The sequence below is a fragment of the Mytilus edulis genome, chromosome 11 (genome assembly GCF_963676685.1).
Source record: "Mytilus edulis chromosome 11, xbMytEdul2.2, whole genome shotgun sequence".
Classification (NCBI taxonomy): domain Eukaryota; kingdom Metazoa; phylum Mollusca; class Bivalvia; order Mytilida; family Mytilidae; genus Mytilus; species Mytilus edulis.
In genome coordinates, this window is record NC_092354.1 from 81,179,000 (window position 1) to 81,203,899 (window position 24,900).

Consider the following 24,900-nt stretch of genomic DNA (forward strand, 5'->3'; position numbering starts at 1 on the left):
AAAGTCACATGTGTAATTGGTTGGAGCGTCTACAATACATGTGTGTACATGTATGTTAGTCTTGTATGTTTTTCTCATTTTGGTTCCTTTATATGTTTTGAAGTTAAGTGTGACATGCATTTTCCTTGATCTAGTACCAATTCTATTTAGGGGCCATGTCAGGACAACCTTCAGGTGTACGATTTTCTCGCTTTGTTAAAGACCCATTGGTGGCCTTCGGCTGTTGTCTGGTTTTTGGTCGGGTTAATGTGTTTTTGACATATTCCCCATTTCCATTCTCAATTTTAGTGATATGTGTAATTACCTGGACCTTCTACATGTGTGTTAATATATATGTAATTACCTGGAGCTTCTACACGTGTGTAATGATATGGATTAACACACACTTTGTCCTTCTTTAAATCCCCATTTCCATTCTCAATTTTAGTGATATGTGTAATTACCTGGAGCTTCTACATGTGTGTAATAATATGTGTAATTACCTGGAGCTTCTACACGTGTGTAATGATATGGATTAACACACACTTCGTCCTTCTTTAAATGGAAGGCATATTCACATACATCCACTGCTCTTAACTCTTGATGATTCTGAAGATCAGGCCATCGCCATAAACGACAATATATCACGTGTGGTAAACCTTTACGATGAGACACTTGTAATCGTCCGTCCAATGATCTGTAATTAGAATATATGTTATATTTATATCATATGGTACAACAAGAGAGTATAAGCTCCCTTAAACATTAAAAATTCTAGCTAGAGGAGCTACATTTTTGTGTGTAGTTGACAAGATATTCATTTTAACTAGCTATATGTGACGTCACTGCGTCCGTAACGACACGTTTGTGATAAAATGTTTAAGATTTTACCTTTTATCTTTCATTAAATTGTTATAATTGACATTTTTTTCTCTTTTCTGCAGAAATTAAATATGTGATAAAAAGATTATAACATGTCTTTTCCATATTGGCCCTGGTATCATCCCTCGACCCATATCGGCCCTCGGCTAAAGCCTCGAGGCCGATATGAGAGTCTCGGGATGATACCAGGGCCAATATGGAAAAGGGCATGTTATAATCTATACATATACATACAAGTGTATTTATATTGATGTTTATCTGATATTGATGTATATTGTGAAATGTCCTGTAATTTTAGACTCCTAGTCAAATATCTGTTATCTTTATTTGTATCCTTGTGACAACCCCTAAATAGGACTGCTAACCAAAAGGTATGATGTTTCAAATCTATGTTTTACACTTGAATCTTAATATGACAAGGATTGTCAAAAAATTCAAAGTATTAAAAAGTCAAACTTTAAATATTTAAGAAAATGCCTTCAGTCTGACTATAATGTGATAGTAAATCCATCACAAAACCATTGGACCAATAAATTATCTAAACTTTACAATTCCATTACTTTGTTGATCTGTGAAGTTAAAAATTAAAACCGAAAGTAGAAAAATAATTGTAGTTTTATATTATACAGGGGAGATAACTATTGGAATATCAATACATCGTCAATAATTTACTTCAAGGTTAACCTACATCTACAACGACAATCAAGTCTCCTTATTATAACTTGATATGTTGTCTCATTAATTGGTAAAGGGATAATTGATATCCTATACAATGTATATATTTATTTTAGGAATCATAGATCATTTACTGTACAAGTATGGTCCTTAAGTTTTTTAATGGCAAATATATAAGGTAGATATAAATAACAACTTTTTTTAGGGGGGTTTTGATTGTATCTTCTGCCTTGATGATACACATAAAGACTTTTAGTTAGAGCAGGTACGCTTGCACTAAAAACTTACCTGCTTTTTACCTGATGAAATATTCTCCACTGTGACCTTGATATTGAGGCCCCCCTTTAGGAGCAAATCCAAATAAAATACCTCAAAAATCTTATCAACATATCTTACAATTGCCTAACATCTACATAATATGTTATTTTAAAGCCCAATTAACTCATCATTACAGAAATTAGTTTTTTCTCTATTAATTAAAAATTATGACATGTTAATATCACTTAAAATGTGAAATAGGGACTAAGTTATCCTGTGTGTGGCCCCATAACAAAGATGACCCAGACAGTTTGACCTACCTTTGAGAATGACCTTAATTTACCTCACACTACAGCAGGTGCCCTCCTGAACACAATGTATTATTGATTACTTTTTTATCTCTATACAGAAGAGTTTTTGTGTACATTAATCAGTGACATACGATTTATTTATGGCAATGTGTTATTTTTGTTTCGATCTTTATTTGGTATAAATAGATATAACATGATACATATGAATGTTACTGTGCAAAGGCATTTAACAGACAGCATTGCAACAGTTATTGAATACTTGTGTATTAAAATCAAATACTGTGATATATAGATTGTATGTATACTCTCTTTGGTAGGGGCCTTCCCTTGTTTAAAGGATGGGACAGGGGTAGAAACTTTAAAAAGAAATAAATGTTACTCTCCACAGTCATTTAATGCCATTAATCTATTACTGGATAACATTCAAACATTACTAATTTGGGCTTACCATGTTAAAAGAAAAGAAAACATAGATGGAGTAGTTAACATGAAAAGAAAGGGACATTTAGGAATAAAAATTTCCTTTTCACTAAATAGAGTTCGTGGGACTCAACATTTCAGTTCAAACCACACAGGCACTTGTCTCATGTCTCAAAAAAAAAATTCCTATATATATACTATTATAGGAAAACCTTTTCTGAGACAAGTGCCTCTGGCAAACCATTATTTTGGGATATTTGTATAGGTTAAGAAAATATCACAACTTTTTTCATTAAACCCTGTCACATTCGCAAATAAAATTGAGAAGTCTTTTTCACAAACCATTAACAGTCATTTTTTTTTATTACATTTTATTAATTTTTGGGAAGTTATATAAGATTAACAGGCCTGTACAGCCAGGAATTTCCAAAGGGGGGTTATTTGGACACAATTCGAACAGAACGTTGACTTTAACAGTGCTTATTTGTTTTCAAGGGGGGGTCGTCCGAACCCCCTGGCTACCGGTATGTTTAAATTGACACTCAGATTCAAGATATTTAAAGTTTGAAAATTATGCTGCAAAAATTTCTTTGTAGGAAGATTTTTCATAATTTAACATATATGAAGAGACAACAGGCTCATTTTAAGACCACAACCAATCATTTCATTGATATCATAATACTGAATCCTAATTAAGATAAAGCACCCAATTAATGTTTGAGCCTAACCCTCCCCCTCACCATTATTATTTTGGAACAGACCTTATACATGCATATATGCATCAAACAGAAGTAGATAAGTGACCAATCTGAAAACGTGTTACATGTATAATACATTGTACATTGTATGGATTACCAATATGAGGCTTGCTACCAATCAGTTTTTATTTTAGCTGATGAGAAAATTCAACATGCAACAGAAATAATCTGCAAACATTTCATAGGAAAATGTATACCTATATACTCCCACTCAAGTTAAAGCTGTGGTATAAAAAGAGGCTGGGTATTTCCCATCTGATATGTTTGCATATATCATTGTATATGTTGACTGAATTTTCCATTGTTCCTCTAGAATCTTTACAAAAGACTTTATCAGCAATTTGTGCATTTTCCCTTTGATCTTACTGTCTAATATTTTAAGATCATGGACAGGACTTGATACTCAAAAATACTAGGCAATTAATTGCTGATAAAGTCAATTTAAAAAACAAAAAATGCCATTATTCTGCAGTGATTTTAATTTGCTAGCGCTCTTTACTTACAAAAGAAGGTGTGCTTACTGTTTACAATGGTATTAAACAAATTTACTTTCAATGGAAGACTCGCTGACATGACTGATGAAATATGAAATAAAAAAATAATCCACAAACAATGGAAGGGAGACAACTGTAATTTTATCAAAATTAAATTCACTTATTAAAAAAAAGGTTATTTTTAAAAGAAAATTTAATCCCCTCAAAAGACTATTTTCCTATAACTGACATTTGACTTTGAAGTTTATATATTTTCAACAGGTTACCTATGACATCCTGGTACCAAGTCAAGTTAGAGCAAAGTAAAGAAGTAAAGTCTAGCTTTTAATCTGTACAATTCTTTGGGAAAATATACTGCCTCATATTTTCTTAACCCGACAAACTCATCAGAAAATAGTAAAATTTCCCCTCAAATTACACCAATTAAATGTTTGATTTTACTTTTTATGCAATCTTATATAATAAATTGACCGAGTACCAGGATGTCGTAGGCAACCTGTTGAAAAATATTATTAACCAAAGTCAAAAGTCTGAAAATAGTTTATTGACGGAATAATCATAGAAATACATGAAAAAAAAGAAGAGTTCAAAAGGAAGTCTAACTTGTCATTTATTCATGAAAATTATTACTCATTGATAAAATCAAAAAGTTAAGTTTCTAAATACAGGTTTCAAGAGTGCAATAGACTTGTTGAAATCTTTTTAAGATAACATATATATAATTGATTGTCTTCACTCTTGGTAAAAAAACATTTGTTGAAGGTAAACTTAAGTTAGAGAATGGAAATAAAAGAGTCAACAATTTTTTTATTTGAAAGGGGCATAACTCTAGAACCGTAACAGTGACAAAAATTCAAATTTTTGGTGTGTTTTGTAGTTAAAAGCATTGATATAAGCTTCATAACATTTAGTTGAGGGAAACTTAAGTTAGAGAACAGAAACAAAAGATTCAGCAATTTTTCCATTTGTAAAGGGGCATACCTCTAGAATGGTAAAAGTGATGCCACCCATCATTATGATCAAATATTTATAGTGACTGTTTTGCTCCCTTCATGAAGAATGTCACTGAATTGGGTAAAAATAAAACTGTATTATATATGTATCAATGTTAATTGTTTTAAGCATTCACATAACTATAATAATGTTGCATTATACACATACATGACAACGACTTTTTTTTTTCCCCAAGGCCAAAATTAATATATTGTTTGTTTCCCCAATCCCGACCCTGCCAAGCCAGGTGTGGGTAGGTAGGTAGGGAAATAATATTTTTTTCCAAAAAGCTTGAACATTATCGGACGATCCGGCAAGCCTGGAAATCCAAAATGAATAAAATAATATTTGACTTAGTTCTGACAATAAAACTTTATGGGTAGCACCATTTATGCCGGGTCGGTCGGGATTGGGGAAACAAACAATATTTTATTTTAGGCCCAAACAGAGTAAATGTCTCAATTTTAAAATCATGAAAAAATGAATGGGGAATGTGTCCATGGGACACAGATAAGATGCCCCTGCTTTCAAAGCATATAAATTTGTAAAGGGACATAATTGAAGAATGGAGAAAGTGAGGCTACTCAAATTCATAAATGATCTGACATTGTGGAAATAAGTAATTTGTATAAGTCTCATAATATTTAGTTGAGGCAAACTTAAATAATAAGTTAGAGAATGGAAATAAAAAATTCAGAAACTTTTATGTTTATAAAGGGGCATAACTCAAGAACGGAAGAAGTAACATTAACCAATTTCAAACTCGATCTGTATTTTGTGGTAATTAACATTGTGTTAAAGTTTCATATTTAATGTTTGCCTGAGTTAACAGATCTTTAACTTTGGAAGTATTGTTATGCATAAAATACATTTGTTATCACTTTTTTTAACTTAATATCATAAAAAAGTTTAAATGATGTTCAGTGTTTTGTGACGTCTTGAAACAGAAATATTTCTCAGGCTTTTCAAATACAACGGACTTAGGATTATTTTTAATATTTCATTTCCTTTGATCAATCATCATGATCATCAGAACCATGGAACACAGACACTTCATGAGCAAGAATAGTTCAACTGTCTGATTTTTTTCCAAGCAACTTTATATTTGTTAGATAAAATGAATTGTAAAAGCATAATACCTTGAGAACTAATGGATGAGAAATCAGAAATTACATCTGACATTATGTTGACCAAAAAAGTCATAGGTGTGAATGTGAAATTCAGAAAAGACAAAGTTCAGATATGAATTTCTGTATCTTCTCAACAGTAAGATGCTTAGTTTATTCTGATTCAAATTTTTCAAATAAATTTAATAAAAGTGTTATGAACTGGCTGTTTCTGTATTGGCCCTGTTAATATAGTCTCTAAATCAGCTATATTGACCCTCAACTCTTCATGTCTCTGGTCCATTACAGCTAATCTTGAGCTTTAACAGGACCAATACAGGAACAGTCAGTCAATATCATTATAAAATAAAATTCTTACAACAAAATGGTGAAAGAATTAATTTGATTGCAATGTGCAGTGATTTGTACTGTTGATCTTGTTCATGCAGGTGTATTGCTATTTTAGATAGCTAAACTTGTACCTATTTCATCATTTTTTTTCAATGTACACCTGCTAGCCTACTGAGCAATACTATTGTCCAGTATTGACTTTATAGTTATTTTGGGATTATGGGAAAATTGAACTATTGATGACAACAGGCGACATATAACAATCACTTTTACTATGTTGTATGAGACATATTGTATTGTCATCAAAATGTTGCAGGAAGCTTTGTGATTTAAAAATCCATGGATGGTACCAGTAGGAAGCTTTGTGATTTAAAAATCCATGGATGGTACCAGTAGGAATCGAACCTTTAATCTCGCGATCTAAAGGCTCCTCTAAGGCAAAAAAAAAATATATGTCTGTTTAAGGTTACATCATCAAAATAAATACATTGTAGGGTAGGTAGGTTGGTATTTTCATTTTATTTTCTGCTGTCCGTTTTGCTGTGGTCTGAGTTGTCCATCATGTCCATAGGCCGAGATTTTTAATGATTGAATTATTTCCTTTTGTTATTGAATCACAGGATTAGCGAATTTCCTTAAAACAGCTATCATATTCATGATTATAAACATTGGGATGTATCAGGCAACACTATCTTCATTTTTAACACGAGTTCAGTTTATTTTTCACTTTACGATGGAAATCAAATGGCTTAGAGTCTGCGCTCAAAATAGGGTCTGTCGGGTAACCGTAAACAGACATATATTTTTTTTTGGCCTAACTGATTTTAGCCAAAGAAAATCTTCCCACAACTCAACTACTTTCAAATCTCCAGGTCTACAACACTCTTCAGTCTTCCACCTTTCTTTTTTTCAGGCTGAATACATCCATCCGAAACACTCGCCGGCCTTAGTGCTACTGTACAACCCCTAGACATCTGCTGGGAAATCCTCTGGCCAGCTCCACCTAGATATGGCACGGTGATCCTATGACCAGCTGGTCAACCACCATGACCATATCAAATTGCCAGGCACCTATATATATCATGTATATACACTTATTTGTATAAGTAGTAATCTGGTAATTGGTCACAGTGCCAATGATTTGAAAAATTATTCATGGATGCTATTACTAATCTCAGAATATAAAGGCAGCGCTCTAACCAATTGAGCCAAAGAAGATCTTCCCTAACTTAGTTACTTGAACTAGTCAGACTATCTTTATATCTCCAGGTCTACAACATTTGTAATGTGAAGTAATACTAATAGTGGACAATGAATAGCAATAAGGTGGATCTGCCTCCCTTGATCAAGGTAAAGCTTTAAAAGGTCAAGCAGTTTTATATTATATGCTTTAACATGTTTAATGTCGAATTTAAAGAATACTATTCGGGATGTTGAATTAATTTACCTTGGTATAGTTATACATTTTGTTGATTCGTCCTGCCTAGTGATTGCCTTTTCCAATTCATCAAGACCTCCCGTTTTCTTCAGTTTTTTTACCAAACTTTTGACGGCCTTTTCACTCCATTTGTCATCCCTTTCAGAACTGTCTCCTTTTTTCCACCCTAACAAACGCTTGACGATAGGGGGTGTAAAAGGAGACAGTGTTGTCATTTTCTGGGCCTTAAATTGGTGGTTTCAATCTTGACTGAGGCTTTTAGACTATAAAATTGAGATTCATAACAAAATGACACTACGCTAAAATTTACCGGAAGTTTAGAATAATTGGAGCATGCGTAACACATTTTCCTATACATATTTCTCCTTTGATGGAGCACCGTCTTTTTAAAAGCATAACTGAACATTTATTTAAAGTGCCTTTAAAGTCGGTTTTACATATGACAATACAGCATAAGATATGGATATTTCAACACCCTGAAGTACCCCAGTACACCATGAGCCTATGTCTTTCACCTTGGTCTATTTGCATATTAAACAAAAGACACAGATGGATTCATGAAAAAAATTGTGTTTTTGGTGATGGTAATGTGTTTATAGATCTTACTTTACTAAATATCTTGCGGTTTACAATTATCTCTATCTATAATGAACTTGGCTCAGTAATTAAAAAAAGGAAATATTTTGTACAAATTTATGAAAATTGTTAAAAAAATTGACTATAACAGGCAATAACTCCTTAAGTGGTCAATTGACAATTTTGGTCATGCTAACTTATTTGTAGGTCTTACTTTACTGTACATTATTGCAGTTCACAGTTTATCTCTATCTAAAATAATATTTAAGATCATAACCAAAAGCTGCATAATTTTCTTAAAATTACCTATTCACAGGTAGCAACCCACCAACAGGTTGTCCGATTCATCTGAAAATTTCAGGACAGATAGATCTTGACCTTATGAATAAATTTATAATCAATATATTTGCTCTAAATGCTTTGGTTTCAGAGATGTGAGTAAAAAATTGCATGTTACTCTATGTACCATTTTGAGCCATGTCGGCCATCTTGGTTTGCGGGCCAGGTTATATAACACATTTTTTAAACTAGATACCCTAATGGTGAGTATGGACAATTTTGGTTAAATTTGCCTCATTAGTTCAGAGAAGATTTTTGTAAAAGATTGCAAAAAACTATGATTTTTTTTTTAATTGACTATAAAGGGCAATAACTCCTTAAGGGGTCAACTGATAATTTTGGTCATGTTGGCTTAGGGAGCTACCATTTGATTTTTATGGGGGGGCTAGGATGAAATTTGAAAAAAATAGGCAGGACAGGAGTTTTGAGTGAAAAAAAAAGTCAGGATGAGACACTTGCAAAAAAAAAAGTCAGGACGACAATTTAGGTAAAAAAAAGTCAGGATAAACTAAAAAAAAAAAAAGGCAGGACAGAGATTACAGCTAAAAAAAAATGCAGGACAAAATTTTTCATCCTAGCCCCCCCATAAAAATCTAATGGTAGCTCCCTTATTTGTAGATCTTACTTTGCTGACCATTATTGATGTTTACAGTTTATCTCTTTCTATAATAGTATTCAAGATAATAACCAATAACAGCAAATTTTCCTAAAAATAACCAATTCAGCAACACAACAACGGGCTGTCCGATTCATCTGAAAATTTCAGGGCAGATAGATCTTGACATGATAAACAATTTAACCATGTCCGATTTGCTCTTTATGCTTTGGTTTCAGAGATATAACAACAATAGTGATCAAAGGTACCAGGGTTATAATTTAATACGCCAGACGCGCGTTTCGTCTGGATACGACTCATCAGTGACGCTCAGATCGAAAAAGTTATAAAGACAAACAAGTACAAAGTTGAAGAGCATTGAGGACCAAAAATTCCAAAAAATTGTGCCAAATACGGCTAAAGTAATCAATTCCTGGGGTAAAAAATCCTTAGTTTTTCGAAAAATTCAAAGTTTTGTAACAGGAACAGGAAATTTATAAAAATAACCACATAATTGATATTCATGTCAACACCGAAGTGCTGACTTCTTGGATGTTGATACCCTCAGGTCTACCTGCAGCAAAATCTACATTTTACACCTTTGTTCTATTTTTCCTACGTAGTCGGTTTAATTTCGGTTTGTGCCCTTTGAACTTAAGGACGCTTAACTATGGCAACAGAATACGCATGCTCGAAAATCCTTTCTGTGATTGGACAAAATGCTGTCATGATGGGTGATTTTGGTTGTGTTTGAAAAAACGTCTCGTTAATTATATCGTGATGGAAAGCAAGTGAAAAACTATAAATATTTGAACTAGATCTTACAAAGATTTATATTTTTGTTAAAATAATTGTTTCTCCAATAGCTCTTTGCATCCGTGACAGCTGTTTATTCGGGACAATTATATAATTGTTAATGTAAACTTTGTTGTACGAACGTACATAACTTTTAGAACGCACCTACGCATGTGAGATATCCGCGGGGTTTTTGGTGAATGTAAACAGAAAGATACGAGGACCGAGAATACTGAACACAAACAGAGATAACGTTATTTAAATGGTATCTTAAAAAAAAGTTTGTGCTTCTGAAGGTTATCGAAATGAAAGTTTTAAACATATACTCAAATGTAAATACGTCGGATATCTTTTTTAAAGATAGTTCTTGTTAGCCGAATGACGGCTATCCGTCTTGGTTGGTTGGCGGGGTCACTGGATACATTTTTTTAACAAGACACCATACTAATGATGATTGTGGACAAGTTTGGTTAAATTTGGCCCATTAGTTCCAGAGGAGAAGATTTTGTAAAAGATTACCAAAACTTTTTACGAAAAATTGTTTAAAATTGACAATAAAGGACCGCTATTACCATTTTGGTCATGTTGGCTTATTTGTAAATCTCACTTTGCTGCACAGTATTGCTGTTTACAGTTTATCTCTATCTATAATAATTTTTCAGATAATAAGCAAAAAACGGCAAAACCTTGATATAACAATATCAGGGGCAGCAACTCATCAACGGGTTGTCCGATTTATCTGAACATTTCAGGGCAGATAGATCTTAACCTGATAAACAATTTTACCCCATATCAGATTTGCTGTGATTGCTTTGATTTCAGAGATATAAGCCAAAAACTACATTTTACCCCTATGTTCTATTTTTAACCATGGCGGCCATCTTGGTTAGTTGGCCGAGTAACTGGACACATTTTTTTTAACTTTATACCCCAATGATGAGTGGCCAAGTTTGGTTTAATTTGGCCCAGTAGTTTCAGAGGAGAAGATTTTTGTAAAAGTTAACGACAGACGACGACGACGGACGACGGACGCCAAGTGATGAGAAAAGGGTAAAAAAGGGATCTTCATTAAAAACTGATCACATCAAACGATATACCTTATTAATTAACAGAACGGAAAACGACTGTCAAATTCCTGACTTGGCACAGGCATTTCCGATTTCCGAACAAAATAGTGGGTTAAACCTGGTTTAGTAACTAGCTAAACCTTCCACCTTTTTGACAATTCTTATTATACTGTTTAAATTGATTTATGCATAACCAAGTAATGGGTTTAGAGACGTTTTTCATGTCAAAGATTGCCACACACTTTTAATGAGAATATTTTATATAATATACTTAAGACTTTAGAAACATCTACATAACTTTCAATGGAAAAGATTAAAAGATTGAATATCAAATCATGCTGTTTTATAACAGTTTCCTGTTGCAGACTAGTAATTTCTTTAATCATACAATTTGCATACTAAATGTTATATAACCGTCTATCCAATCAGTAACTTGCACATGCATGCTAAAATACAACAAAACTACAATAAAGCCACACAACACATAAATGCGCAGTTTATAAAAAAAACCTTTCCCTGACATATTCAGGTGTACTGTTTTTTGCGTAATTGTAGTGATATTTTATAATGCATTTTGTTGTGTTGATGTTGAACATGTTTCTTTTTGGTAAGTTCAATTAATCTTTAGAAGACCAAAGTCATCCATATTGTATGTACTATCTCAATATTAATTTCATATCTTATGGGAAAAAATGGGAATTAAACCGTTGCCCTTTTTTTTTTGTCTCTTTTTTTAGTATAAAGGCTTCCTTAATCAGAACCACGAACGGAATTATCAAATTATAACTAATTGTTTCCTTATTTTTCTTATGTTTGAATTGGCTAATTAAATGATCACCTTTTAAAAAAAATGATATATAATTAATTTATAAAGTTGCCTTTTTAGAGTTCGTTCTTATGTTGTACTGTTATAACACTGTCCCAGGTTAGGGGAAGGGTTGGGATCCCACTAGCATGTATAACCCCGCCACATTATTTATGTATGTGCCCCAAGTCAGGAGTCTGTAATTCATTGGTTGTCGTTTGTTTATGTATTACACATTTCTTTTTCGTTCATTTTTTTATATATAAAGGCCGTTAGTTTTCTCGTTTGAATTGTTTTACATTGTCATATCGGGGCCTTTTATAGCTGACTATGCGGTATGGGCTTTGCTCTGCATTGTTGAAGGCCGTACGGTGACCTATAGTTGTTAATGTCTGTGTCATTTTAATCTCTTGTGGACGGGGCTTGTGGACAGTTGTCTTATTGGCAATCATACCACATCTTCTTTTTTATATTTAGCTTTTAGAATTTCTATATGCCTTCACTGGGAATCGAACCTCTCCTTGACGTCTTTTATGTTTGACTGATATCAAAACATCGATGAAACCTTTCAGCTACTATTAGGTTGCAATAAAGATGTCTATTGTTTCAATGAACATATGATACACATCTAAAAAAAAAAAGTACACCACGTCTTGTACCTTTATATATGCATAATAACAGAAGTCCATTACTAGACGAAGTGTCCACCCTGTTATATAGTAAGGCGATCAGTAATGGACTTCGGATAATAGATGATTGTATAGTATAGTAGCCGCAAGGTTTAGATGATTGAGTTGTAGAGTCAAGTTAGAAATACAGTATTTTTGGTGTAGTTTCGTATCCCTGTTTTCCCTTTGTTGTCCCTTTTCTTACCTTTTCTGTTTTTTATTTTTATTTTGTTAGTTATTATAGCGGGTTTTCTTGATTTTTTTTGGTTATTATAGCGGGTTTTCTTTAATTATTTTGTTTGTTATTATAACGGTTTTTCTTTCATTAATATTAAGGGCATGCAAATGTGTATGGCTGATTTAAACTAACGTTAACTAACGTTAAGATAATTTGATGACAGCTTTAATAGTATACAAAAGTCGCTGTACTTACTGGACACTAAATATATATAGGCCATGATATCTTTTTCAAGACCCGCTTATCTTATTCATAAGAAACGAGTGACCTTTGAAAAATAATGTTCTTCCAATTCTTGGACCAATGCATACAAACATCATAAACTTAGTCTTCTGTTCAAGAATTTTTCATTTTTTTCGCATAAATTTCGTATAATCGTCAATTATTTTTCAATCGGTCAGTGTTGTTGTGAAAATATGACAGATAATTAAAGTTCGTGTTTTGAAGCCGAAGTTTAACGATTGTCACCTGTTTGTCAACAAACAAAAAATCAACAAAAAAGCATGGAAATTGAGATAATAGTTTATTTTAAGGACATCCATGCGTATTGCGATCACCGGATTTTTACGAGATGGGTCACACTGAGGTCACTTTGCATACGGAAAAAATGTCGGGGAAGGAAGAAATTGAAATAAAGTAAACTTCTTCTAAATATGAATAAATTAAAGAATTTTCTTCAGAAAAAAGTATATGTACATAAGTTTCATAATGAAAACTATCCATTGAGTTATAAAAAAACATACGCATTATTATTTTTAATTTGAGGTTTCTTATGGCTTGAAATCAAGGTGTTTCTAATATTGTACTTCTAATACTCACTCAATCACTGTTTATATTAAATTAACTTGAATGCTTGCACAAATGATTCGATATACAACAGATGAACGAGAGAAAAAGTCAGGTATATGACAGTTTATCCATTCGTTTTGTGCGTTTGAGCTTTCAATTTTGACATTTTATCAGGGACTTCTTTCCGTTTTGAATTTTCACCGTAGTTCAGTATTTTTGTTATTTTACTTGTTTCTAACAATTTCAACGTTATATCCAAACAAAATGGCGTAGACATTCTATTTTCTATTTGTATAAAATGATAATACAGTGCATATATCGCCACCGTTTCTAGCTGCGTCGATATAAAGACTGTAATCTATTTGTTTTGAATTCAAAAACTAATATTAATAAACTCATCATAGATACCAGGACTAAATTTAGTATATACGCCAGACGCGCGTTTCGTCTACAAAAGACTCATCAGTGACGCTCGAATCTAAAAAAGTTAAAAAGGCCAAATAAATTACAAAGTTGAAGAGCATTGAGGACCAAAATTCCTAACAATTTGCAAAATACAGCAAAGGTAATCTATACCTAAAATATCTTTACTGAGTGCATTCGTTGATGGTAAGTTGAATACTAAATGATATAAAATATGCATAAATTTGGTTATGAAAGCATAAGCTCACAGACGATCTTGTAACGAAGCAATTTGACGTTTTATATATATATATGTTGTGTACAAGTTATCATTTTGTACAACTTATAAAATTATAATTTGTACACAAAAAAAGTACAAATTATAATTTGTATTTTGACTTTGTACAAATTGTAATTTGTATAAAAAGTGCCTATACACATTATAATTTGTACAAAATCAGGCTTAATTTCACTTATAACTTTGTACAATATTTTACATAGAATAAGTTTCAAATCAATTGATAAAAAAATAATTTCTATTTTAATTACGAATCAATATGAAACACACTGATAACTTTATTTACAATACCATACAATAATATACAATGCTCTTATTTGTTAGAGCAGGTGCGCAAATTATGACACCTTGAATTACACATTACATTCCGCCTTTTGCATTTACACTTCGAATTGTTACAACAGCCCTTACATTTGCAAGAGAGATAACCCTGTCCACCAGTTTTTGAAAACAATTCAATAGCTACAAGGTCATTCTGTCCTCTACAGTTGAAGTCAGCAGACATAATAGTTTTAACAACAAGTTGTGATATGTCAGAACGTTTTCGTTTCAAGATACATTGTTCACAGTTGGTTATAAATATGTGTATTGCTTCCCGGCTAATGAATCAGCTCATATGGTCTTCTTTTTTGTGACCTAAAGTTCTTTAAATAATACTTGTACACCCTTATTTACTGTGATCATATAGTTACGATTTTAGGTTGATGTGCCATAGTGACTGCAATCTTCTGTATGCAATAATGCATAGAATGTGTAATTGATACATCATCATGAACATGCATGACATATTTGCCACTTGATGTTAAGCACCCAACAATCAATCAATTATAATTTCATTTTTTAACATCTTAACTTTTACTTGTGTTAATGACAAAGTGAAAGAACAGTGAACAGGAGTTCAATTAATAACCTGAAAGCAATAGGAATGAATCAATATGACTTTAAAGATAGCATTGAATTTTTTTTATAGTGGGTATCACAATGTCCATATGATAAATTATTGTACAAGTTATAAGTGAAATTAAGCCTTATTTTGTACAAATTGTAATTTGTACAAGCACTTTTTGTACAATTTGTACAAAGTCAAAATACAAATTATAATTTGTACAATTTTTTTGTACAAATTATAATTTGTACAAAATGATAACTTGTACACAACATATATACACATGGAAAAAAAGTCTTGCAACACCTTAATTTTTTAAATCTTAAAAAATCAGCCTCGTATTTTGGATAGAATATGATAAAATATTTGTAAATTAATATTGAAGTAACGTAGTTAGTGATAACATTGGCATTAAAACGAATAAGAAAATGTATGAAAAAAAATGTTTTATCTAACCACAATTTTGATAACAAAATGAACTATTTTTTGTACAAAAAAATGCATTTTACAACTTTTACTATAGTCGACCTTTCATATGTCCGACATTTAAAAATTAATCTTAAGCTGATTGTTGACATCATGGTTGATCGTTATACGCCAAAGAATAAGTACTTGGTGCAGCCTCCATTCAAACAGATAACCGCCTCTTAACGTCTTCTGATTCCAGCCACCAATCGATTAATTTGGTGTTGAGATAACCGCAACCATTCCTGATGCAGGGCATTGTTTATTTCATGACGTGTTTGAACTGGGGTGTCCTTATGCGCACTTTACACCCAATAGTGTACAATATTTGCTCGGTATGGTTCAAATCCGGGCTACGATCGGGCCAAGGAAGATAAGCCATATTCCTCTTGAACAATAGATCTTCCTCCACGATGCTTTTTTCCAACTTTTGGCGAGCTCTGCACTACATTGGATAAGGGCCACTCCATGTCTGTTCGTACGATAACCAAAAGAGATGAGTCGATCTCGAACAGTTCTTGTTTAAAGTCTCCTGTATGGCAACCACTCTCTTTTCTCGGGTGATATTTAAATAATATTCAACTAGTTCTATTTCAACTAATTATATCACAAAAAAATAAATAGTGTTTTTTTTATTTGAATTTCAATTCGGTGTTGCAATACTTTTTCCATGTCTATATTTAGTCAATGATCTTTTGTGTTTTCTTTTTATTCGTCGACTAAGTTGTTTTCGTCATTATATTGTCATTTACAAATAACGCACGGAACAACAGAAACACTGAATTGCAACAAAAACAAACACCACCATACTTATAAACGGATTGAAGATAACAACTGCCATATTGCTGACTTTGTACATGACATTTTAAAAAGAAAAAAAAAGTAGGTTGGTGGTTGATGAATAATTTATATAAACAAGTTTATAGATTTTTATATTACGCTTAAAACCGATGTGGGTTTTTTCACGTGACCGAACATAATGCAGCTTTTGAGGAACATATTCAAAGCATATCCTATTACTAGTCTGAAACAAACAAAAACTGAATTCTACATTATATTCATTTTTGCCGAAACCTCATTATAAAACATATTCGAAAATGTATCTCACAACAGACTGATAATTACCATTTATCGGTAATTCGTATATTTTCCCTTTGATTTTACTGCCTTATATGTTCGAGTATCAACGTGCTGGCTGTATCACTGAAAATATTAGGCAATACAGTGTATGACGTCATAATTTATTACCGATAAACAGAATATTAGGTAGTTTCGTTTTTGATACTAACTATATCATGTGGAATATCTCAACTCGCCCTGACGGGCTCGTCTAGATATTCCACATGATATAGTCAGTATCAAAAACGAAACTACCTATTATTCTATATTTAGATATATCTTCAGCCAGTTTATTCGCAAACCTGGCTAAATAGATAGTTCGTAATTCAAATTCATGAAAGTAGTAATGTAACACAATTCTCGCATAGATTTCTGAAGAATTTGCTAATCACTGAGACAGACTTGAATGTAAACAAAATTCATATTCTCTTACCACTGTGCTATATGACTAATTTGATCTGAGCGTCACTGATGAGACTTATATAGACGAAACACTCGTCTGGCGTATTAAATTATAATTCTGGTACCTTTGATAACTGTTAACACCACTGGGTCGATGACACTGCTACGTTTATTCCCCGAGGGTATCACCAGCACAGTAGTCAGCACTTCGGTGTTGTAATGAATATCAATTATATGGTCATTTTTATAAATTTCCTGTTTACAAATATTGATTTTTCCGAAGAACTAAGAATTTTCTTTTCCAAGACATAGATTTCCTTGAGCCGTAATTGGCACAAATATTTTTGAATTTTGGGTCCCTAATGCCCTTCATAAAAGAGTAAAATCACAAAAATACTTTGTACTTGTTTGGATTTATAACTTTTTTGATCTGAGCGTCACTAATAAGTCTTTTCTGGACGAAACGCGCGCGTCTGGCGTATTACATTTCAATTCTGGTACCTTGGATAACTACTAACACCACTGGGTCGATGCCACTGCTGCATGGTGGACGTTTAGTCCCCGAGGGTATCACCAGCCCAGTAGTCAGCACTTCGGTTTTGACACGAATATCAATTATCTGGTAATTTTTATAAGTTTCCTGTTTACAAAACTTGGATTTTTTGAAGAACTAAGGATTTTCTATCCCAGTTATAGATGACTCTAGCCGTATTTGGCACAACTGTTTTGGAATTTCAGGTCGCTAGTGCACTTCAACTTTGTACTTGTTGGCTTTATAACTATTTTGATTTGAGCGTCACTGGTGAGTCTTATATAGACGAAACGCACGTCTGGCGTATTAAATTACAATTCTGGTACCTATGATAACTATTTACTACACTGGGTCGATGCCTCTGCTAATGGACGTTTCGTCACCGAGGGTAGCACCACCCTAGTAGTCAGCACTTCGGTGTTGAAATGAATATCAATTATATGGTCATTTATAAATTTCCTGTTTACTAATCTTTGATTTTTCGAAAAACTAAGGATTGTCTTATCCCAGGCATATATAACGTTGAGCCGTATTTGGCACAACTGTTTTAGAATTTTGGGTCTCTTATAAATGCTCTTTAACTTTTTACTTGTTTGGCTAAACGCGCGTCTGTCTTATTAAATTATAATTCTGGCACCTTTAATAACTAATTACCTTTACTATTTTTCACTTACAGATGAAGAAGTTGAGAATATTACCTGATCAAAACGACTATTTTAAGAAACAATTTGAACAATCTAACTTGCATTGAATTTAATTTTTTTGCTTTACACCAATCTTACAAAATCTGACTAATGACAACAAAAAATAAGTGAATACTATTCAATGGCATAATTTGTGCGGCGGGATGACTTCTTTTAGATATTAAAACGAACCGATTGTATAAGAGTATTGTAGAGGGGCAAATATAATGATTAATTGACAAAATGTTTTATAGTTGACAAAAAAGAACAAGCAAGATGTGGCAAGTCAAATTATTCGTGCCTAAGTTTACATCTTAAGACTAATTTCCTTAGTTAAGTGACACTTTCCTTTTATTTTTTTTATTTAATTGATTAATTTTTTGAACATTTCTTGCCAACGTTCAGCTGCAAATGTTTTATGCATTTTAAAGATGACATTCATATGTTGTAAAATTGTTATATTCTATCTGCGTATCGTTTCTAAACCTTTGTAGTCAATACAAATATTCATTACATCTTTCCTGTTTCAATGACCTTCTATACTTGTATTCTTCGTTTTGAATATTTTCAGACATATTTAATGAATAAATAGAGAATGGAAATGGGAATGTGTCAAAAAATAATAATTGATATCACAAAAATACTGAACTCCGAGGAAATTTCGAAAAGGAAAGTTCCTTATATAATGGCAAAATCAAAAGCTCAAACACATCAAGCGAATGGACAATAACTGTCATATTCCTGACTTGGAACATGCATTTTTCCATGTAGAAAATGGTGGATTGTGTCTGGTTTTATAGCTAGCTTAACCTCTCACCTGTTTTACAGACGCTTCAAATTCCATTATATTGACAACGATGCGTGAACGATGCATGAACAAAACAAACATACACAATATGTATAAATGTCAAAACAGGGGTACATCAGTCAAAGACACAACATCCCGACCAAAGATAAGAAAACAGCATAAAGCCACCAATAGTATATATATATTTTCATGCATTTTTACAGAGTGTCTGTTACTTCTTGAAGTATGATTTTAAATTAAACTATTTGTGAAAATAAATCTGGTGCACGGAATAGTATAGAAACATTTTCTTTATTTATATAAGGTAGTTCAAATTCGTACTTCTATCAACATTGACGTATAATAAATAGTGTACATGAAAATCTCATTCGATTGAAAAGGGTTTTTGAATGATAACAGTAAAACTCTGATCATGATATTCTAAAGTGTGTATTGCTTTTACAATTTTAGTGATTCTACTAAAGGAGTATGATGGAAAACTCACATACAACTACTTTGATGAGATGGCGCAATCTTACTGTGCGAGTGGCAGAAAAGGCTGGGTGTTTGCGCTTCGAAGAAACTGCCCGAAAGTAGGAAAAAGTTGCAAAGCTATATGTGCTGGTGCAAAGAATAAAATACTGGCTTCGATCAGGAAACAGAAGAGACGGTGTATACCTACTTTTACTATGAAATGTGGTAGTGAACCATTACAAATATTGTAATGCATCAATAAAAACGAACATTCCCAATTGAAAGTGGAATATATTTTTCTTATAATAACATTTATGTCAAATTCCCTATTGTACATTTGGTTCTGATTCTTTTCAAATATGTTAATAAAGGTAACGATAGTATACCGTTGTTCAATAGTCATAAATCGATACAGTGAAAACAGATCCGGGTTAAACCCACTACCTATGGAAAAACATCAATTATATGAGGAAAACTAACTCGCTTAGTGGATTCACATATCGGTCAGTGCATGCTATAAAATGCACACCAATATATTATTACACTGTATTCAATTCGATTGACCATATCAGTGCAGGGTTTTGCTTATAATGTCACCAACTGTTTTAACTCCAACAATACATTTTCCAAAATATTCCAATATATTTTTTAATTTCAGTGTCAGTTGCTTTGATGCGTACCTCATTGTTAAAGGTCATAGCAAGCTCCGGGACAATCCATCGAATTCCCAGCCTGATGCGGGGAAGGTAAACCTGAGGACCTATGGCTATGGTGGAACAGGGTGTACCTACCCAGGAAGAAGTTGCGGACCAAACTACTGCTGCTGCTGGGCTTTCTGAAAAGTCTAAAAAGGGCAATCTCAATTAAAGTTATCATATGTTCTTGCCTTAATCATATATTGTTACTTTCCTTCCCATAGTGACTTTAATCTGCTATGTGTTCTAACATGATGTAAAATAAAATACTGTGGATTCATTCTATAATTCGTTGGATACCAATTTTCTTGGATTTCGTGGTTACCACCAAATGTCCGACGAATTACAAATTTTGATTACCTTAGCTGGATTTGGCAAAACATTTAGGAATTTTGGTCCTCAATGCTCTTCAACTTTGTACTTTATTTGGCCTTTTTAACTTTTTTGGATTCGAGCGTCACTAATGAGTCTTTTGTAGACGAAACGCGCGTCTGTCGTATATACAAAATTAAGTCCTGGTATCTATGATGAGTTTATTTGTATAGATAGGATTTCATTTAAACTACAAACTCAAATCAGACGAAAATACAAGTTATCATATATTCTTGTCTTTATCATGATTAAAGTGTTACTTTCTTTCGCATAATGACTTTAATCTGCTTTGTGTTCTAATCTGACGTAAAATAAAATACTGCGGATTAAACATATTATTCGTTGGATACCAATTTTCTTGGATTTCGTGGATCACTGTAGAACCAATGTTGAAAGTTTGATTTGAAAGATAATAATTAAAGTATATAAAATTATAATAGGAGGGCAAAGTTGCCATGATGCTCAGATCAAAAATACCTTTTTTCAGCACAAGTCTGAATAAATTATAATTTTGACATTAAATGAATGCCACCTCATTTAACCTCAAGACAAAATTAGTGCTTGAAATTTCAGAATTTAAATAGAAAGCAATTGGGCTATGAATTAAGTGGTTTTATAGCTTAAAAGGCTATTTTTGACGATGTGGTGTGTAAAGGTAACAGTAGTATACCGCAGTTCGAAAGTCATAAATCGATTGAGAGAAAACAAATCCGGGTTACTAACTAGAACTAATGTATCATTCATTTCATTCAATGTGTTCTAACAAAGCAGCAGGTTTTTTTTAACAGTAAATACAAATGATGATATTTATATAAATTTTTTGTGTGCATGTTTTCTGCAAACGGCTTAAATCACTTAAGGTAAATTCATGGTATACCGCCATCTTGGATTGTACAATCACAGAACAAAATCGGTCTAGTTATTTGCCCAAATCTGCAATAGTTATCAAAGGTACCAGGGTTATAATTTAGTACTGTGGAGACAGACTTGCAATTTTATGTTTAGACTGTTTCTATATATAAAGAAAACTTGATGATTTTTTGTAATATTCAAAATATTTAAAAAAATATATATTTTGTTTTGTTTTTAAGAAACATTTTTAAATGAGCCATTTAAGGAGAGATAACTCTTTTAGTAACAAAATTATACTGGACTAATTGAGACATTTGTAATTTTTACTTGTAGCAAGAAAACAAGTTCAGTGACACTATTTTTTCTTTTTATTTTCTTAAAACATATTATAAAACCTATGTTCTCACAATTGATTTCAAAATTCTATTTCATAGAGAAAAAAAATTATGCAAACAAATGTGTTTTTGGATGAACAATCAAACCAAATTTAGGCAATTTTCGGCGACCAATACTTTTTATTATATTTTGGAAAAAAGAAATGTAAATTCATTTTGGTAAATTATAAGAAAATATTCTGTCTAAAAAAAATTATACTTATGATCTATAGTCCTTAAGATCACAAAAACCATTGTTTTGCATCTTTTGTGAGTTTTTTTTCATTGTTATTCACCTCTAATATTTTTGTCTTACCACCGTTTTTATAGTTGTCAGTTGTTTTCGATAAGTTCTATTATTGTTAGATGTAGCCGAACGTTTTGTTTTGTCAAAACCTGTTTAACCTTGGAGTCTGTACTTTCGTCAATACAGTTTAGACGCAATTGCCACTGATTGTAGTTTTATTTTTAGCAAATTATTAGTCTGTGATACACAGCTACTTTTGCATAGGTACTATTTCTGTACTAAAAAATTCTAGTACTGGAAATCTAATTTTAATATTCCATACTATTTTGTTACTCTAAAATTATTGTAATATTTAGGTACCTGTATTTCACAGTACTTTATTTGTACTTGAAATTTGGGTACTACAGATTTTTGGTTACTACCGTTACATTTTCAGCATTTTGAAAGTGTTTCTATTCCAAATCTCTTAAAGTTATGATTTTCAAACAAGGAATATTATATAATTTCTGTACCAAATGTTTTAGTACAAATCAAGTACTGTAAAATACAAGTACCTAAATATTACAATAGTTTTAAAGTAAAGAAATAGTACTAAATATTAAAAGTAAATTTCTAGTACTGCATTGTTTTAGTACAAAAATAGTACCTATGCAAAAGTAGCTTTGTAAGAAACACAAAAACTTCTTACGACTTAACTAAATCTTACGTATACTGAATGGTTCAAGACTTACGATCAATTCTAGTCGTAAGTTTTTTTGTCTAACTGATCATTGGTTTCTTTGATTAAGGTTTCACAATCATTGGGTTATTTTTAATATGGGACGTATATTACTCAGGAGTCAGTGCTACTGTCCAGAAACATACGTTCAATTGTCGAAAGAAATCGTTAAAATCATTCAAAACACAATGGGTTTTCTATCAACAGCCCAGTAGTCAGCAATTCTGTGTTGACTTGAGTTATTATTGAAATATTCATATTATGAATACTGTTTACTGAATATAGAATCAGAAATCCGTGATTGTTATGTTTTTTAATCAAAGACTTTACGCTCGAACTTTGTCAATTAAATTCATACAAACAATAAGGGAAATGTGTAATTTTTTTATTTGATTTCTTGATATATATATCACAGTAGCATGGGTTCGAGTCCCGGCGAGGGAAGAACCAAACATTTGCGAAAGCAAATTTACAGATCTAACATTGTTGGGTTGATGTTTAGACGAGTTGTATATACATTATGTACACAGCCATGTATCACCATCATTGATGGCGATCCGATGGATACATCTGTTGTAGAGTTGTCACTGACTCAGACGTACTTATACATATAATTATTTTCTGTGACTGTAAATTACATTAATTTGTAGGATCCTTTACTATAGATAATTTAGCTGATCTGTAACAATAACATCTTCATGCCTTATATATCATGTACTGTAGTACGCCGCTAGATTAAAACTGACGAGGAAAGGTAACACACGGCCGGCGAAAGCTCTTTTTTTTTAGAGCCCAGGTGGTCGTGTGGTCTAGCGGGACGGCTGCAGTGCAGACGATTTGGTGTCACGATATCACAGTAGCATGGGTTCGAATCCCGGCGAGGGAAAACTAAAAATTTGCGAAAGCAAATTTACAGATCTAACATTGTTGGGTTGATGTTTAGACGATATATATATATATGTTAGCGGCAATAAGTGAAATTGGGCATTAAGCATAAATCCTAGGCAATATGCTAACGCCTAGGCAGTAAGTCTATTGCCTAAATGATGTTAGGCATTAGGATTTAAGCTTAAATCCTGAAAAAAGTGTGCAGACATTAAGTTTAATGCCTAAAATATAAATAAAAGTAAATAAAAGACATTTATTCATTGAAATAAAAATGTATTTGTTTAATACATACATGTAATAACATTTTGAGAACTGGGGCCTGTTTATCGAAACTGTCATCAGATCGGTCCTTTAAGATATTCTTAGGACAGAAATTATGATAAAGTTATGACCGACTTTATACAACATGTCTCAGCATGCACATCGAAGCAAATGAAAAAAAATGAAATATTTAATCAAATTTAACCAACTTTTAAAAAAAGATATTATTAGAAAATAATTATTAGGTTTTAAATTAAAGGGTAATAATAATTTTGGTATTATAATTGTACATTTAAACGCTTTGAAACAAAACATAAGTAAAACAAATATAACTACGTTGTATAACAGAATTGGTTAAAAATAACTGTAAATAGTTGAAATTAAATATATAATCGGTAAAATCATTATATGCTTTGAGGGAGCTGATTCGAAGTTTCACGGTTTCATATTAATGCAAATCTCGTGAATCTTTCATATAAATATGGAGTACTTCAACTATTTTATTTTATTACTGCAATTTCATATGTTTGAAAATGAGCAAAAGAAAAAATCAATGCAAAACTACAGGTCCTAGTTTCATCCTAAATATAAAAAAAAGAAGATGTGGTATGATTGCCAATGAGACAACTGTCCACAAAAGACCAGAAATAAAATCACTAATGAAATATGTTATTTATATTAAAACGCATCAAATAATAGTTCAAAAATACTTGATAGAAATTAGTGTTAAACAATTTTGTTATCACAAGTTATGGAACTGTTAACAAAGAAAATTTACTTATTTAATAAAAAAAAAATGGAAAATGGTGTGAGCAAAAAATCAAATCTTAATTTTGTCTACTTTTGACTAGTTAAGTGTATAATTTGATATTATAATTATTCTACAGAATTTCCCCCTTTTTTAATTA

General features: G+C 32.1%; 1 protein-coding gene and 1 long non-coding RNA gene across 4 annotated transcripts in view; one reads left to right on the forward strand and one right to left on the reverse strand.

Moving 5' to 3' along the window:
* The window catches only part of LOC139496406 (mothers against decapentaplegic homolog 3-like), a 58,710-nt gene extending 50,701 nt beyond the window's left edge, over window positions 1-8,009 (reverse strand). The window contains exons 1-2 of one of the 2 annotated variants that reach the window (XM_071284996.1): window positions 7,675-8,009; window positions 483-676 (exon numbers count right to left, since the gene is read on the reverse strand). In XM_071284996.1, the coding sequence (XP_071141097.1) occupies window positions 483-676; window positions 7,675-7,880 (400 nt within the window). In that variant the 5' untranslated portion in view covers window positions 7,881-8,009. The remainder of the gene's footprint in view (window positions 1-482; window positions 677-7,674) is intronic. The other variant, XM_071284997.1, reaches the window with a different exon arrangement.
* LOC139496408 (uncharacterized) lies at window positions 7,147-20,470 on the forward strand. 2 transcript variants are annotated; one of them, XR_011657650.1, is made up of 3 exons: window positions 7,147-7,577; window positions 19,583-19,781; window positions 20,244-20,470. It is a non-coding gene; the product is annotated as an uncharacterized lncRNA (long non-coding RNA). The 2 variants fall into 2 exon arrangements; XR_011657649.1 differs by lacking the exon at window positions 7,147-7,577 and adding an exon at window positions 11,408-11,644.
* Window positions 20,471-24,900: the final 4,430 nt, after the last annotated feature.